The sequence below is a fragment of the Aethalodelphis obliquidens genome, unplaced genomic scaffold, assembly GCF_003676395.1.
Source record: "Aethalodelphis obliquidens isolate GAN/ISIS:26980383/991018 unplaced genomic scaffold, ASM367639v1 scaffold7, whole genome shotgun sequence".
NCBI lineage: Eukaryota > Metazoa > Chordata > Mammalia > Artiodactyla > Delphinidae > Aethalodelphis > Aethalodelphis obliquidens.
This window is the reverse complement of record NW_020837951.1, coordinates 55,143,144-55,161,392: the sequence shown is the minus strand read 5'-3', so window position 1 is coordinate 55,161,392 and position 18,249 is coordinate 55,143,144. Positions and strand designations below refer to the sequence as shown.

The 18,249-nt window shown below is 35.4% G+C and overlaps 1 protein-coding gene across 4 annotated transcripts in view; it reads right to left on the bottom strand.

Annotated features, from left to right (window-relative positions):
* The window catches only part of JAK2 (Janus kinase 2), a 161,472-nt gene that overhangs the window by 55,783 nt on the left and 87,440 nt on the right, over window positions 1-18,249 (bottom strand). For 3 of the 4 annotated variants that reach the window (XM_027105794.1, XM_027105795.1, XM_027105796.1), the window contains exons 4-5: window positions 16,354-16,477; window positions 8,277-8,394 (exon numbers count right to left, since the gene is read on the bottom strand). In XM_027105794.1, coding sequence (XP_026961595.1) covers window positions 8,277-8,394; window positions 16,354-16,477 — 242 coding nt within the window. Of the gene's footprint in view, window positions 1-8,276; window positions 8,395-16,353; window positions 16,478-18,249 lie in introns of those variants that run through there. The other variant, XM_027105797.1, reaches the window with a different exon arrangement.

The following is an 18,249-nucleotide window of genomic DNA, read 5'->3' as shown; positions in this document are numbered from 1 at the left end:
AGACCCTTACATATGCTGTTTACAAGAGACCCACTTCAGACCTAGAGACACATACAGACTGAAGTAAGGGGATGGAAAAAGATATTCCATGCAAATGGAAACCAAAAGAAAGCTGGAGTAGCAATTCTCATTATCAGACAAAATAGACTTTAAAATAAGGACTATTAGAAGAGACAAAGAAGGACACTACATAATGATCAAGGGATCAATCCAAGAAGAAGATATAACAATTGTAAATATTTATGTACCCAACATAGGAGCACCTCAATACATAAGGCAAATACTAACAGCCATAAAAGGGGAAATCGACAGTAACACATTCATAGTAGGAGACTTTAACACCCCAGTTTCACCAATGGACAGATCATCCAAAATGAAAATAAATAAGGAAACACAAGCTTTAAATGATACATTAAACAAGACGGACTTAATTGATATTTATAGGACACTCCATCCAAAAACAACAGAATATACATTTTTCTCAAGTGCTCATGGAACATTCTCCAGGATAGATCATATCTTGGGTCACAAATCAAGCCTTGGTAAATTTAAGAAAATTGAAATTGTATCAAGTAACTTTTCCGACCACAACGCCATGAGACTAGATATCAATTACAGGAAAAGATCTGCAAAAAATACAAACACATGGAGGCTAAACAATACACTACTTAATAACGAAGTGATCACTAAGAAATCAAAGAGTAAATAAAAAAATACCTAGAAACAAATGACAATGGAGACACAACGACCCAAAACCTATGGGATGCAGCAAAAGCAGTTCTAAGGGGGAAGTTTATAGCAATAAAAGCCCACCTTAAGAAGCAGGAAACATCTCGAATAAGCAACCTAACCTTGCACCTCAAGCTATTAGAGAAAGAAGAAGAAAAAAACCCCAAAGCTAGCAGAAGGAAAGAAATCATAAAAATCATACCAGAAATAAATGAAAAAGAAATGAAGGAAACAATAGCAAAGATCAATAAAACTAAAAGCTGGTTCTTTGAGAAGATAAACAAAATAGATAAACCACTAGCCAGACTCATCAAGAAAAAAAGGGAGAAGACTCAAATCAATAGAATTAGAAGTGAAAAAGGAGAAGTAACAACTGACACTGCAGAAATACAAAAGATCATGAGAGATTACTACAAGCAACTCTATGCCAATAAAATGGACAATCTGGAAGAAATGAACAAATTCTTAGAAATGCACAACCTGCCAAGACTGAATCAGGAAGAAATAGAAAATATGAACAGATCAATCACAAGCACTGAAATTAAAACTGTGATTAAAAATCTTCCAACAAACAAAAGCCCAGGACCAGATGGCTTCACAGGTGAATTCTATCAAACATTTAGAGAAGAGCTTACACCTATCCTTCTCAAACTCTTCCAAAATATAGCAGAGGGAGGAACACTCCCAAACTCATTCTACGAGGCCACCATCACCCTGATACCAAAACCAGACAAGGATGACACAAAGAAAGAAAACTATAGGCCAATATCACTGATGAACATAGATGCAAAAATCCTCAACAAAATACTAGCAAACAGAATCCAACAGCACATTAAGAGGATCATACACCATGATCAAGTGGGGTTTATTCCAGGAATGCAAGGATTCTTCAATATACGCAAATCTATCAATGGGATAAACCATATTAACAAAATGAAGGAGAAAAACCATATGATCATCTCAATAGATGCAGAGAAAGCTTTTGACAAAATTCAACACCCATTTATGATAAAAACCCTGCAGAAAGTAGGCATGGAGGGAACTTTCCTCAACATAATAAAGGCCATATATGACAAGCCCACAGCCAACATCATCCTCAATGGTGAAAAACTGCAAGCGTTTCCACTAAGATCAGGAACAAGACAAGGTTGCCCACTCTTACCACTGTTATTCAACACAGTTTTGGAAGTTTTAGCTACAGCAATCAGAGAAGAAAAGGAAATAAAAGGAATCCAAATCAGAAAAGAAGAAGTAAAGCTGTCACTGTTTGCAGATGACATGATACTATACATAGAGAATCCTAAAGATGCTACCAGAAAACTACTAGAGCTAATCAATGAATTTGGTAAAGTAGCAGGATACAAAATTAATGCACAGAAATCTCTGGCATTCCTATATACTAATGATGAAAAATCTGAAAGAGAAATCAAGAAAACACTCCCATTTACCATTGCAACAAAAAGAATAAAATATCTAGGAATAAACCTACCTAAGGAGACAAAAGAACTGTATGCAGAAAATTAGACACTGATGAAAGAAATTAAAGATGATACAAATAGATGGAGAGATATACCATGTTCTTGGATTGGAAGAATCAACATTGTGTAAATGACTCTACTACCCAAAGCAATCTATAGATTCAATGCAATCCCTATCAAACTACCACTGGCATTTTTCACAGAACTAGAACAAAAAATTTTGCAATTTGTATGGAAACACAAAAGACCCCGAATATCCAAAGCAATCTTGAGAACGAAAAAAGAAGCTGGAGGAATCAGGCTCCCTGACTTCAGACTATACACAAGCTATACAAAGCTATACAAAGCTACAGTAATCAAGACAGTATGGTACTGGCACAAAAACAGAAAGATAGATCAATGGAACAGGATAGAAAGCCCAGAGATAAACCCACGCACATATGGACACCTTACCTTTGATAAAGGTGGCAGGAATATACAGTGGAGAAAGGACAGCCTCTTCAATAAGTGGTGCTGGGAAAACTGGACAGATACATGTAAAAGTATGAGATTAGATCACTCCCTCACACCATACACAAAAATAAGCTCAAAATGGATTAAAGACCTAAATGTAAGGCAAGAAACTATCAAACTCTTAGAGGAAAACATAGGCAGAACACTCTGTGACATAAATCACAGCAAGATCCTTTCTGACCCACCTCCTAGAGTAATGAAAATAAAAACAAAAATAAACAAATGGGACCTAATGAAACTTCAAAGCTTTTACACAGCAAAGGAAACCATAAACAAGACCAAAAGACAACCCTCAGAATGGGAGAAAATATTTGCAAATGAAGCAACTGACAAAGGATTAATCTCCAAAATTTACAAGCAGCTCATGCAGTTCAATAACAAAAAAACAAACAACCCAATCCAAAAATGGGCAGAAGACCTAAACAGACATTTCTCCAAAGAAGATATACAGACTGCCAACAAACACATGAAAGAATGCTCAACATCATTAATCATTAGAGAAATGCAAATCAAAACTACAATGAGATATCATCTCACACCAGTCAGAATGGCCATCATCAAAAAATCTAGAAACAATAAATGCTGGAGAGGGTGTGGAGAAAAGGGAACACTCTTGCACTGCTGGTGGGAATGTGAATTGGTTCAGCCCTATGGAGAACAGTATGGAGGTTCCTTAAGAAACTACAAATAGAACTACCATATGACCCAGCAATCCCACTACTTGGCATATACCCTGAGAAAACCAAAATTAAAAAAGAGTCATGTACCAAAATGTTCACTGCAGCTCTATTTACAATAGCCCGGAGATGGAAACAACCTAAGTGCCCATCATCGGATGAGTGGATAAAGAAGATGTGGCACATATATACAATGGAATATTACTCAGCCATAAAAAGAAATGAAATTGAGCTATTTGTAATGAGGTGGATAGACCTAGAGTCTGTCATACAGAGTGAAGTAAGTCAGAAAGAAAAAGACAAATACCGTATGCTAACACATATATATGGAATTTAAGAAGAAAAAAAAATGTCATGAAGAACCTAGGGGTAAGACAGGAATAAAGACACAGACCTACTGGAGAACAGACTTGAGGATATGGGGAGGGGGAAGGGTGAGCTGTGACAGGGCGAGAGAGAGTCATGGACATATACACACTAACAAACGTAAGGTAGATAGCTAGTGGGAAGCAGCCGCATGGTACAGGGAGATCAGCTAGGTGCTTTGTTACCGCCTGGAGGGGTGGGATAGGGAGGGTGGGAGGGAGGGAGACGCAAGAGGGAAGAGAGATGGGAACATATGTATATGTATAACTGATTCACTTTGTTATAAAGCAGAAACTAACACACCATTGTAAAGCAATTATACCCCAATAAAGATGTTAAAAAAAAAAAAGAAAAAAAAGAAAAAGAAGTATGAGATGTTATAGTAGTAATATTAGGGTAAAGTAGATCAATGAATAGTTTAGGAAAACTTGCCTTATTAATGGAACTTAATAGCATTCCATCAAAATAAACCAGATCTGCAGAATAGATGAAATAATATAATTCTAAAAGCAGTATAAAGTCATAACTTCATAGTACACTCTTCTCAGAGGCCTGTCTCTTTTCTTTCTTTCTTTTTTTTTTTAATGCGGTACACGGGCCTCTCACTGCCGTGGCCTCTCCTGTTGCAGAGCACAGGCTCCGGACGCACAGGCTCAGCGGCCATGGCTCACGGGCCCAGCCGCTCCGCGGCATGCGGGATCCTCCCGGACCGGGGCACGAACCCATGTCCCCTGTATCGGCAGGCAGACTCCCAACCACTGAGGCACCAGGGAAGCCCTCTCTCTTTTCTTAATGACTACTGAAACAAAGGAAGCTGTAAAAAGTTGGTTGGTTTTCAAATGGTTTTTGACAAGAGCAACAAGACCATTCAGCAGAGAAAGGATAGTCTTTTCAACAAATGGTGCTGAAAAAACTGGATATCCACATGCAAAACAATGAAGATGGACCCTTACCTTACACCATACAAAAATTACCTCAAAACATAAAACTGTCATTATATGCAGGTGACATGACACTAGATGCAGAAAACCCTAAAGACTCCACACAAAAACTACTAGAACTGATAAACGAATTCAGCAAGGTAGCAGAATAAAAGATTAACATACAGAACGGTTGCATTTCTTTACACTAAAAATGAAATATCAGAAAAGGAACGTTAAAAAACCATCCCTTTTAAAACCACATCCAAGAAAATAAAATAATTAGGAATAAAGCTGATCAAGGAGGTGAAAGACTTATATGCTGAAAACTATAAAACATTAATAAAGGAAACTGAAGATGATTCAAAGAAATACAAAGATATCCCATGCTCTTGGACTGGAAGAATTAATATTGTTAAAATGGCCATACTACCCAAAGAAATCTACAGATTTAATGCAATCCCTTCAAATTACCCATGACATTTTTCACAGAACTAATAATCCTAATTTTTATTTTTTAGTTTTGGCTGTGCCGTGCAGCCTGCAGGATTCTTAGTTCCTGACCAGGGATTGAACCTGGGCCCCAGCATTGAAAGTGCCAAGTCCTAACCACTAGACCACCAGGGAATTCCCAAATAATCCTAAAATTTGTATGAAACCATAAAAGACCCAGAATTGCCAGAGCAATCCTGAGGAAAAAGAGCAAAGCAGGAGGCATAACCCTCCCAGACTTCAGACAATATTAAAAGCTACAGTAATCAAAATAGTGTGGTACTGGTACAAAAACAGATATATGGATCAGTGGAACAGAATATAGAGCCCAGAAATAAACCCACACACCTACAGTCAATTAATCTTCAACAAAGGAGACAAGAATATACAATGGAAAAAAGTCTCTTCAGCAAGTGGTGTTGGGAAAGTTGGACTGCTGCATGTAAATCAATGAAATTAGAAGACACCCTCACACTGTATACACAAATAAACTCAAAATGGCTTAAAACCTTAAATATAAGACATGATACCAGAAAACTCCTAGAAGAGAACATAGGCAAAACATTCTCTGACATAAATCATACCAATGGTCTGTTTACCAAGGCAATAGAAATAAAAGCAAAACCGAACAACTGGGACCTAGTCCAAACTTACAAGCTTTTACATAGCAAAGGAAACCATAACACAATGAAAAGACAATCTACAGAATGGGAGAAAATACCTGCAAATGGTGTGACAAACAAGGGCTTAATTTCCAAAATATACAAATAGCTCATACAATTCAATAACAACAAAACAAATAACCTAATTGAAAAATGGGCAGAAGATATAAATAGACATTTCTCCAAAGAAGACATACAGGTAGCCAACAGGCACATGAACAGGCGTTCCACATCATTAATTGTGAGCGAAATGCAAATCGAAAGTACAAGATACCACCTCACACTTGTCAGAATAGCTATCATTAAAAAGTCTATGAATAACAAATGCTGGAGAGGATGTGGAGAAAAGGGAACCCTCCTACACTATTGGAGGGAATGTAAGTTGGTGCAGCCACTATGGAGAACAGTATGGAGCTCAAAACTAAAAATAGAGTTGCCATATGATCCAGCAATTCCACTCCTGGCATATATCTGGAAAAAACTATAATTCAAAAAGATACATGCAGGGCTTCCCTGGTGGCGCAGTGGTTGAGAGTCCGCCTGCCGATGCAGGGCACACAGGTTCGTGCCCCGGTCCGGGAAGATCCCACATGCCGTGGAGCGGCTGGGCCCATGAGCCATGGCCACTGGGCCTGCACGTCCGGAGCCTGTGCTCCGCAACAGGAGAGGCCACAACAGTGAGAGGCCTGCGTACCGCAAAAAAAAAAAAAAAAAAAAACACAACGAGATACCACTTCACACCTATCAGAATGGCCACCATCAGAAAAGCAGAAAGTAAGTGTTGGTGAGGATGTGGAATGCTGTGTGCTGCTGGTAATAATGTAAAACGGTGCTGCTGCTATGGAAAACAGTATGGCAGTTCCTCAAAAAAATTAAATATACAACTACCATATCATCTAGTAATCCCACTTCTGGATAGATATCCAAAAGAATTGAAAGTAAGATCTCAGAGAGATATCTGTACACCCATGTTCGTTGCAGTGTTATTCATAAGAGCCAAAAGGTAGAAGCAACCCAACTATCCAACAAGAGATGAATGGGTAAACAAAATGTGGTACATACAATAGAGTATTATTCAGCCCTAAAAAGGAATGAGATTCTGACACATGCTACAACATGGTTGAATCCTGAAGACATTATGGTAAGAGAAATAAGCCAGTCGCAAAAGAGTAAATACTGTATAATCCCACTTATATGAGCTACCTGGAATAAGCAAATTCATAGAGACAGAAAGTAGAAAGGTGGCTGCCAGGGGTCAGGAGGAGAGGGGAATGAGAAGTTATTTTTTAATGGGTATAAAGTTTCAATTTAGGAAGATGAAAAATGTTCTGGAGATGGATGGTGGTAATGGGTGCAGAACAATATGAAGGTACTGGGCTTCCCTGGTGGCACAGTGGCTGAGAGTCCACCTGCTGATGCAGGGGACACGGGTTCGTGCCCCAGTCCAGGAAGATCCCACATGCCACGGAGCGGCTGGGCCCATGAGCCATGGCCTCTGAGCCTGCGCGTCCGGAGCCTGTGCTCCACAACGGGAGAGGCCACAACAGTGAGAGGCACGCGTACCGAAAAAAAAAAAAATGAAGGTACTGAATTAATGCCACTGATTTGACCACTTAAAAATGGTTAAAATAGTAAATTTTATTAAGTATATTTTACCCCCTCACACACAAAAAAGTTGGTTGCTCTCATATTGCAAAAGAGAAATATTTTTCAATTTGTTGCTCACAAACTGAACTAGCCCTACTACACATGTTAGAAATGTGAGCTATGAGGATCTGTGAGGTTATTTCCCATGATATTAGCAGATCTGATTTAGAACTCCTTGATCTGATACCTTGGGGATATCAAGAGTGTATCTTTACACAAAAGCACTAATCAAGGCAATAGATAAAAGCATTTAAAAATGTTCAAAAACACCACAAAAATTTAACAATATTAATAAACAACTGGAACACAGTTCTCAGACTAAGTATCAACAACCAGCCACCCTCCTATGAGGGGCTACACAAACTACTGTAGTTCATTTTTTATGCAATTACTTACATTCTTCACATTTTACAACCCACTAATTAAGTCTGAAATTGTTTAGGAATTTAAAAAAATTTTTCTCTAAAGAAATTTCACTGTCCTATATTCCAGCCACTTAGGTCTACATGAATCATGTTGTAAAACTCAGTCTAAACTTGTGAAATCCTTAAAATGATCTAAAGCACTAAAATAAAAAGAAAATTCAAAAGGGGCAATTCTAGGAATCTTTATAAGATAGATTCTATTATCCATAAACCATGGGATTAAAAATTAGTGATAAAAGACTCAATTTTGTTACCTTTCTGCACCTGCTATGCAGACAGAACATCAATTTTCCCATATGTGAATATTTTTCTGATTAAGAGATACATTTACATGGCCAGATATTTATCATTTAACACATGTACATACCTGAGCAAAAAGGTAAGACATGACAAAGTCATCAAGAAGAGGAGCTTCAGCACCTCGAGATATTCCATGCCTATAGGTTCTGTTGCTGCCATTACAATACCAGTAAGGAAAGTAAAATCTACAAGACAATTAAAACAATCAGTCAGCCTCTAACAGTTCTAATATAAACATACTATATATATATAACCACTTCCGATCTACCAAAAGGTATTATCCCATAATCAGAAAACACAACTAACAGTGTTAAATACAAAGCGAGGACAAAAGGAAATATGGGTAAAGCCATGGTAATAATACAGCCAGAAAATACAAGAAACATAAGTTTAAAATCCATATTCTGCCTTCTTCCATGAACAGAACATAGAAGCAAATAATAGAAAATAGAGAAATGTAGAAAGAAAACATTAACAAAAAAAATTTTAGTATGGACACCAGGGGGAAAAGCGGGGTGGGGTGGTAGTGGTGGGATGAATTGGGAGACTGGGAATGACATATATACACTAATATGTATAAAATAGATAATTAATAAGAAACTGCTATATTAAAAAAATAAAATAAAATTCAAAAAAAAATTTTTAATGTAATTCTAGGAACATCAGTAGAGGAATGTGAAAATGCTAATTTGGTGTGAAAACAAATAATTGCTTCTTCTTTAAAGAAACAGAGATTACATAAAAAAGAATGAAATAATGCCATTTGCAGCTACACAGACAGACCTAGAGATTATCATATTAAGCGAAGCCAGTCAGAAAGAGAAAGAGAAATACCATATGATATCACTTATCTGTGGAATCTAAAATATGACACAAATGAACTTATCTATGAAACAGAAACAGACTCACAGACATAGAGAAGACTTGTGGTCGCCAAAGGGGAAGGGGAGCGGGGGAGGGTTGGATTGTGAGTTTGGGGTTAGCAGATGCAAACTATTATACATAGAATGGATAAACAAGGTCCTACTATATAGCACAGGGATAGTCAATATCCTGTAATAAGCTATAATGGAAAAGAATATGAAAAAGAATATATATAAATATGTATAACTGAATCACTTTACTGTACACAAGAAACTAACACAACATTGTAAATCGACTATACTTCAGTTAAAAAAAATGGAGGTTACAAACTTGTCCTTCAGAGAAACAAAAAAATTCTATATTGCTTTTTTTATTTACAGCTCTACTGAGATAAAATTCACATAAAGTTCACTCATTTAAAGTATACAATTCAATGTTTTTAGTATATTCAAAGCACTGTACAGACATCACCACAACCTAACTTTAGAACATCTTTATCTTCCATAAAAGAAATTCCCTACCCAAGCCACCTTTATCTACTCCTCAGCCCTAAGTTACCACTAGTCTACCTCTATAAATTTGTCTATTCTGCATATTTTATATAAATGGAATCATATAATATGTGGCTTTTTCTACCTTCTTTCACTTAGCATAATGTTTTCAAGGATCATCCACATTTATAGCAGTATCAGTACTTCATTTCTTTTTATTGCCCAATTAAATTCCCATTGTATGGATATACCACATTTTGCTTAACCATTCATGACTTCATGGACATTTGGTTTGTTTCCATCTTTTTGCTATTGTGAATAATGTTGCTATAAATAATCATATACAAGTTTTCTTTCCTGTGGAAGTATGTTTTCATTTCTCTTGCATATATACCTAGGGTGGCACTGCTGAATCATATGATAATTCTATGTTTATCTTTTAAAGGAGTAGCCAAACTGTCTTTCAAAGCAGCGCTATTTTATACTTCTAACAATGTATGAGTGTCCCAACAGGTCACATCCTTGCCAACACTTGGGTGGAGAGTTTAGCTAAGTTACTCTATGGTGCTGCTGACTCAGCATTCATTTTGTTTCGTCAAGAGTCCTGTAGTGACCTTAAACTGACATTAGCTCCCACACAAACGCATGCCCTAGAGAACAACTTGCAGAGTCACAAGCAAATGTAAGTTCCTTATACGACTTCCCCAACAGCCTCTGTGATCAACACTCATCCCTGCCTCCCAGTGCCTAGTCCTATGCACCTCTTCAATAAGATCCCTACGTGGCTTACCAAAACCCAACTCTTTTGAATTGACCAGTCTGGCCTTAGTCCAGGAACCTCAAGGCACTCTACACTTAAACCCTAATAAAGGCACATGCTCCAGGTCCTGACTCTCTCTATCTGCACTGTGCCTTGACCTCTCCATGTGACCCCTTAAGGCATGTGGGTACTTCCTCAAGAACCTGTGAGTAATGAACTTTTTTCTACTTCAGTTCCTCTTGTAGTCTGTTGTTGAAATGTGGCTCACCATCTGGCACCCTATGTTCCACTTAATAAGAGGTAATTTGACAATTTCTTTTTTTTAATCTTTTGGCCACATCGCGCAGCACGTGGGATCTTAGTTCCACAACCAGGGATTGAACCCGTGCCCCATGCATTGGCAACATGGAGTCTTAACCACTGGACCACAAGGGAAATCCCTAATTTGACAAATTTATAACAATGTGTTATCGTCCATCTTTTTAATGCTTGCCATCCTAGTGGGTAAAATGGTATCCCATTGTGGTTTTGATTTACATTTCTCTAATGAATAAAGATTTTGAGTATCTTTTCACATGCTTATTTATCAGTTGTATGTTTTGTTTAGAGAAAGGGCTATTCAAAACTTTGCCCCTATTTTAATTGTGTTAGTTGTCACTGTACTGAACTGTAAGAGTTCTTTATATATTCTGGATATAAGACATCTGTCAGATATATAATTTACAAACATTTTCTTCCATTCTATAGGTTGTCTTTTCACATTCTTGTCAGTATCCTTTGATGCACAAACATATACTTTGATGAATCCCAATTAACCTATTTTTCTTTTGTTGCTTAGGTTTTTGGTGCCATATTGAAATCACTGCCTAATTTAAGTACACAAACACATGATCCTGTTTTCTCCTAAGAATTTACAGTTTTAGCTCTTAGATTTAGGTCTATGATCCATTTTAAGTTACCTTTTTGTAAACAGTGTGAGTTGTCTAAATTCATTTACTTTACATGTGGATATTCAGTTGTCCCGGCACCATTTGTTGAAAAGACTATTCTTTCCCCATGAATTGTCTTGGCACCCTTGTCTAAAGTCTATTACCATAGTATGAGAGATTATTTTTGGACTTTCAATTTTACTCCATTAATCTATTATCTAACCTTAAGTCAGCACCACACTGTCTTGATTACTGTGGTTGTGGATGAAGTTTTGAAATGAGTGTGAATCTTCTAACTCTTCTTTTTCAAGACTGTTTGGGCTATTCCAAGTCCCTTTGATTTTTTATGAATTTTATGACAAATTTTTCAATTTCTGCAATAAAGATAGCTAGAATTTCAGTGGAGATTGCATTGAATATACAGATTAATTATGGGAACATTGCCATCTTAACAATATTAAGTCTTCCTATATTATCTTTCCATTTATTTAGGTGTTTCTCTAATTTCTTTCAATAATATTTTATATTTCTCAGTACACAAACTGTGCACTTCTTTTGTCAGGTTTATACCTAAGTATTCTTTTATGCCATGGTAAATGGTATTTTCTTAATTTCACATTTCTTCTCTAATTGTTAGCATATAGAAATACAACTGATTTTGTATTTCTATCCTGTAACTGGGCTGAGCTCATTTATTAGTTCTAACAGTTTCTTAATTCCTTAGGATTTTTCATATACTAGATCGTATCATCTGTGAACAGAGAGTTTTACCACTTCTTTTCCAATATAGATGCCCTGTATTTCTTTCTCTTGCCTATTTTCCCTGGCTAGAATCTATGGTACAGTGTTAAACAGAAGTGGTGAGAGCAGATATTTGTGTCTTGTTCCTGATCTTTGGAAGAAAGCATTCAGCCTTTCACTATCAAGCATAAGGTTAGCTTTGGGTTTTTCACAGATGCCCTTTATCAGACTAAGTTCCCTTCCATCCTTATTATGTTTAATATTTTGATCACAATAGAATGTTGGATTTTGTCAAATGTTTGTCTCTATTAAGATGATAATAAGATTTGATTCTTTATTCTACTAATATGGTACATTATATAGATGGATTGATTTTCATATGTTAAAGCAACCTTGTATTTCCTGGAGTAAAGTCCACCTGGTCAATATTTAATCCTTTTTATATATTGCTGAATTTTGTTTGCTAGTATTTTCTTGATGATTTTTACAACTATGTTTATAAGGGATATTTGTCTGTAGCTTTCTTTTCTTTTAGATGTCTGTCTGGATTTGGTATCAGGGTAATGGTGAACTCACAGAATGAATTAGGAAGTGTTCCCTCCTTTTCACTTTTTGTGAATAACTAGTATCAACTCTTCCTTAAAAGTTTAATAGAATTACCAGTAAAGCCACTTGGGCCTGGGCTTTCCTTTGTGGAAAAGTTTTTTGTTTTTTTTTTTTGAGGTACGCAGGCCCCTCTCTGTTGTGGCCTCTCCCGTTGCGGAGCACAGGCTCCGGACGTGCAGGCTCAGCAGGCATGGCTCACGGGCCCAAGCCGCTCTGCGGCATGTGGGATCCTCCTGGACCAGGGCACGAACCCGTGTCCCCTGCATCGGCAGGCGGACTCTCAACCACTGCGCCACCAGGGAAGCCCGGGAAAGTTTTTTTAAATTACTAATTGAATTCCATTTCTTTACTTGTTAAGGTCTATTCAGACATTCTACTTCTTGCTTTGTCAGTTCTACAGTTTGTGTCTTTCTAAACATTTGTCCATTTCGTTGTTGGCATACAGTTGTTCCTTATAATTCTTTTTATTTCTGTAAGGTCACAGTAATGTTACCTCTTTTATTCCTGATTTTAATAATTTAAGCTTCTCTCTTTTTATCTTGGTCAGTCTAGCTAAAGGTTTACTGATATTGTTGATCTTTTCAAAGAACCAGCTTTTGGTTTCTTGATTTTCTCTGTTGTCCTCCTATTCTCTATTTCATTTATTTCTACTCTGATCTTTATTATTTCCTTCAGCTTGATTTGAATTTAATATATTCTTCTTTTCCTACTTTGTTAAAGTGGAATGTTAGTAGCTTTGAGAACTTCTTTCTTTTTTAATATAGGCACTTATAGCTATGAATTTCCTTTAAGCATTGTTTTAGCTGCATACCATAAGTTTTGATATGATCCGTTTTCATTTTCAGTCATATCAAAGTATTTTCCATCTTCCTTTGTGATTTCTTCTCTGACCCCTCAGTTATTTAGAAATGTGTTGTTAATTACCATGTATTTGTGAATTTTCCAGATCTCCTTCTGTTAATGATCCCTAATTTAATTCCACTGTGGTCAGAGAACATACTTTGTATGACTTCAATCTTTGTAAATTTATTGAGATTCATTTTGTGGACTAACATATGATCTATCCTGGAGAATATTCCATATGCACTTGAAAAGAATGTGTATTGTGCTGTGGTTGGGTGCAGTGTTCTATTTATGTATGTCTAGCTGGTTTACAGTGTTGGTCAAGTCTTCTATTTCCTTGCTGATCTTCTGTCTAGTTGTTCTGTCCATTACTGAAAGTGACGTATTGAAGTCTCCAACTATTATTGTTGAATTGTCTAGTTTTCCCTTTAATTCTTTCATTGCTGCTTCATTTATTTTGGAGCTCTGTAGTTGGATCCAACTTATAACAATTTTAAACAAATGTTATTATGTTTCCTAACAGATTAACTCCTTGATAATTATAAAATGTCCCTCCTCTGTCTCTAGCAACAATATATATCTTAAAGACAATTTTGTCTGATATTAATACAGCTACTCCAGCTCTCTTTCAGTTACTGAATGCCTGTTTTATCTTTTTCAACCCTTTGCTTTCAAGTTATTTGTGTTTTTGAATGCAAAGTGTGCCTCTTATAGACAGCATGTAATTTATGTTTTTTTCTAATTCAGTCCTCCAATCTCTGCCTTTTGACCTGAGTGTTTAATTCGTTTACATTTAAGGTAATTACTGTTAATAAAGTATTTATTATGTCTGTCATTTTGCTTCTATTAGGCTTTTTTTCAATTTTTTGTTCATATATTCCTCCATTATTGCTATAGATATTTTCTAGTGTATTACATACATTAAGTCTCTTGTTTTATCTTTTACTATATATTTTTGAGTTATTTTCATAGGAGTCTCCCAGAGGATTACAACAGACATTTTAACTTAAACAATCTAGTTCTTATTCATATCAACTTAATTTCAATAAAATACAGAAACTCTATTCCATTCCCTTTATTCTATATTTGTCATAAAAGTTACATCTTTATACATTATAAGCCCTCCAACACAGTTTTATAATTGTTGCTCTTTTATGTTGATTTTGAAATAACCCATAAATATGTAATAGAGGAAATGAAGAATAGCCTCTGAATAAAAGACAGGTGGAATTTTTTTTTTAATTATATAAAATCTCCTTTTGGGTAGTTTCTGGTTAGACTATCCTTGGAACTTTTGATTATAGGTAGCAATGGATATGTGCCCCCTTAGTTTAAAAATACGAGAAAGTCATGAATTTGATATGGGACATATTTTTTAATTCTTAAGAAGAGGTCAGCAAACTATGGCTCACAGGCCCAATCTGGTCCACTACCAATTTTTATAAAGTTTTACTGGAACACAGTCATGGTCATTCATTTACTTACTGTCTATGGTTGCTTTCACACTATAATAATAGAGTTGAATAACTACAACAGAGACAGTATGGCCTGCAATGCCTAAAATATTTACTATCTGTCTTCTTACAGAAAAAGACTGCAGACCACTGCTCTACAAACATTTTAAAATAAAAAGATATACTACTTGCTGATTGCAGAAAGTACAGTAATTATAGAAAGTGATAAAGAAAATATTCTTAATCAGATACTGATATCTTGTGAAACATATGCATATTACCTGCTTCTTTAAATAACACAAATTGAAAAGTCTTAAAATCTGCATAACTCTTATATAACTTGAATAGATTTAATCCTAGGTCCCTTATGTTTTTTGTTGTTATTAGTCATTATTTTAAGTGACCTCTTTCTGTTTGTTTGTGGTGTATGGAAATAGTTAATTTTTTAACATACTGATCACATAAATCTAGCCTTCTGCTGAATGATTATTATTGATGCCTGTAGATTTGTTCATATTTTCTATGTTAACAATCATATCATCCCCAAATAATGACTTTTTGCTTCTTTGTTCTCAATTATGAAATATTTTATTTATTTTTCCTGTCTTACTTATACTGGTTAGGAACTCCACCAAAATCCTATATACAAGCAGTGATCACGGCTATCTTTGTTTTCTATACATCTTGTTCCTGATTTTAAAGAGAATGCTTCTAACATTTTACCATTTAAGAATATTATTTGCCACATGTTTTTTGCACATATCCTTTGTCGTGGTAAGGATGCCTCTCTTAAGTCTTAGTTTATTACGGTCTCCTTTTCTTTTTAAAAACATGAATGAGTCCATTTTCTTTTTTACTATGCAACACTGACTCTGTATGGAATGGATCTATTTCATAAGTAAGAACCAGAGATCAAACTTATTTCTTTGTTTCATCCTTTTGAATGGAAAAGTACCTCTGGATTTCTCTAAATTGGTACTACATATTACCAAAGATTATCCAATAAAGTAACTTATAATTTGAGGTTGTAAATAATCATTGGCAAAATCTTATCTTTCCTTCACTTCAACTTAAAAAAAAAGTTATTAAAAAGAAAAAATGTGAGATTACATATTATTGAACAAAACATCAAATTTCCTGGGAAACTATCAATATTCCAAACATTTAGGATTTTGCTAGTAAAGGCCATTCTTGCCCTGTTCAAAATTTAACTATAATCTTAAGTGGTAAAGTAGCATCTCACCAGGACAGCTTTATTCTCAGAGCATTCTAGTTAAAGAACATGTATGAACACTTTCTCTAGTGGGGAAAGAGAGTCTTAATTGAAGAAGATTAGATGCTAATTGGTTCTGGTCTCTGATATTAAAGACCTTGCAATTAAAAAATATGGTTGATAATTTCTCCCACTTTGCCCTTTTACTATTAAGTTAATTAGTCACTTTACTGGAGAAAGTACCTGACTCTGTAGAGTACATTGTGCCTGGTTGATTCATCTATATGGAAGACGTGGTTGGGTGGATACCAGATCCTTTCTGTTTCATTCATTAAAGCAAACATACTATGATACACAGGTGTGACTCCTAGGAAAGAAGCAGAAAAAAAATTATTAGATAGTGAAGTACATTTACATAACATCTATAATCTGCAATGGGGCTGAAGTAACAACACTTAAAATCAGCACAAAATGCAGTAGCAGTCAAAATCTTCTCGTTCAACACGACTTACAACTGAATTCTTAATTAAATATATTTTTCCCCTATATTTTAAAATTTGATTGCTACGATTCTTTCAAGCACATTATAAAATATATTTTATCTAGTTTTTTAGTTGTCCTGTACAGTAAGGTTGATACAAAGTTACGTGTGTTTTAAATAATCATGAGGGTACCAAATAACTAAAATATTTAGGAGTCATCAGATGCTTTAAAGAGAACAGTGAAACAGTTTTATTTTTAAATGTCAAGTTTTACACAATATACCAGTCATTATATCCTCTGCACTATTTAAACTTACAATGAAATACTTTAAACACCAACTTAAAATGCAAGAATTGTTTTCAAAGATATTTTAGGAGGTACATTAACAAAAGGCTGAAGGACAGTGGACTTTTAAAAAAAACATACAGAACACCTAAGTCACACAATTAAATAACGCATATTATTTCCAAGCACATACAGAACATTCACACGTACATTCACCCAAACAAATAAATACCAATCATATGGAAACTAAAAACAAGTCTCCAAAAATGCCAGAGAATGATCATACATACCATGTTTTCTAATCACACTTCAATTAAATCAGAAATGAATACTAAGGAAAAAAATTTTAATCCTATATATTTGTAAACATAAGCCTCACAGAAAGTATGTTTACTCTACTGATGTTTTCATTCTTTTCCACTGTAGGCAAAATGACATCAACCTGACACACTGACAACGAAGATTTAAATTTTTTATTTAAGTTATTAACGTAACTGTCTACTCATAAATATGTAACAATTTCAATTAGTTATATATAAAAACATTATTCAGTAACAACTTTGAAACTGTATCCTTGCATCATTTTTGAATTTACAAATACTTCTAAATATCTCACAGGTCATAGGAGAAATTATAACAGAAATTAAAAAGCACTTATAATGAATGATGACCAATACCATGTATTAAATGATGGAATATAACTAAAGTGATATTCAAGAGGGAAAACTGTAGCTTTAACCTGCTTATATTAGAAAATCACAGATAATGACCTAAATTATCTAACTCAATACATTAGAAAACAACAGACTAATCCCAAAGACAGATGAAAGAAGGACATGATAGAGTAGAAGTTAACAGAGAATAAAGATTCAATAAAGAGAATCAACAAAATAAAATCTGATTATTTGTAATTACTAACAAAATAAATAAGCCTTTGTCCAGCCTGATCAAGAAAAAGAAAAAAAGGAGGCATAGATAAACATTAAGAATTTTTTAAAGTATAATTACAAGTGTATGTTATAAAGACAAAAAGTGTTAGAATAAATTTTGGCAGTAAATTTGAAAATGCAGACAACTGGACAATTTTTGAAAATCTACATTACTTTAAAAAATGGATTCAAGAATTTTAAAACTTCAAAAGAAAAATAACTATTAAAGAAACAATCTAAGCACTTAAAAAGTTGAGGAGAGGGCTTCCCTGGTGGCTCAGTGGTTGGGAGTCCGCCTGCCGATGCAGGGGACACGGGTTCGTGCCCCAGTCCGGGAAGATCCCACATGCCGTGGAGCAGCTGGGCCCATGAGCCATGGCCGCTGAGCCCGTGCGTCCAGAGCCTGTGCTCCATGACGGGAAAGGCCACAACAGTGAGAGGC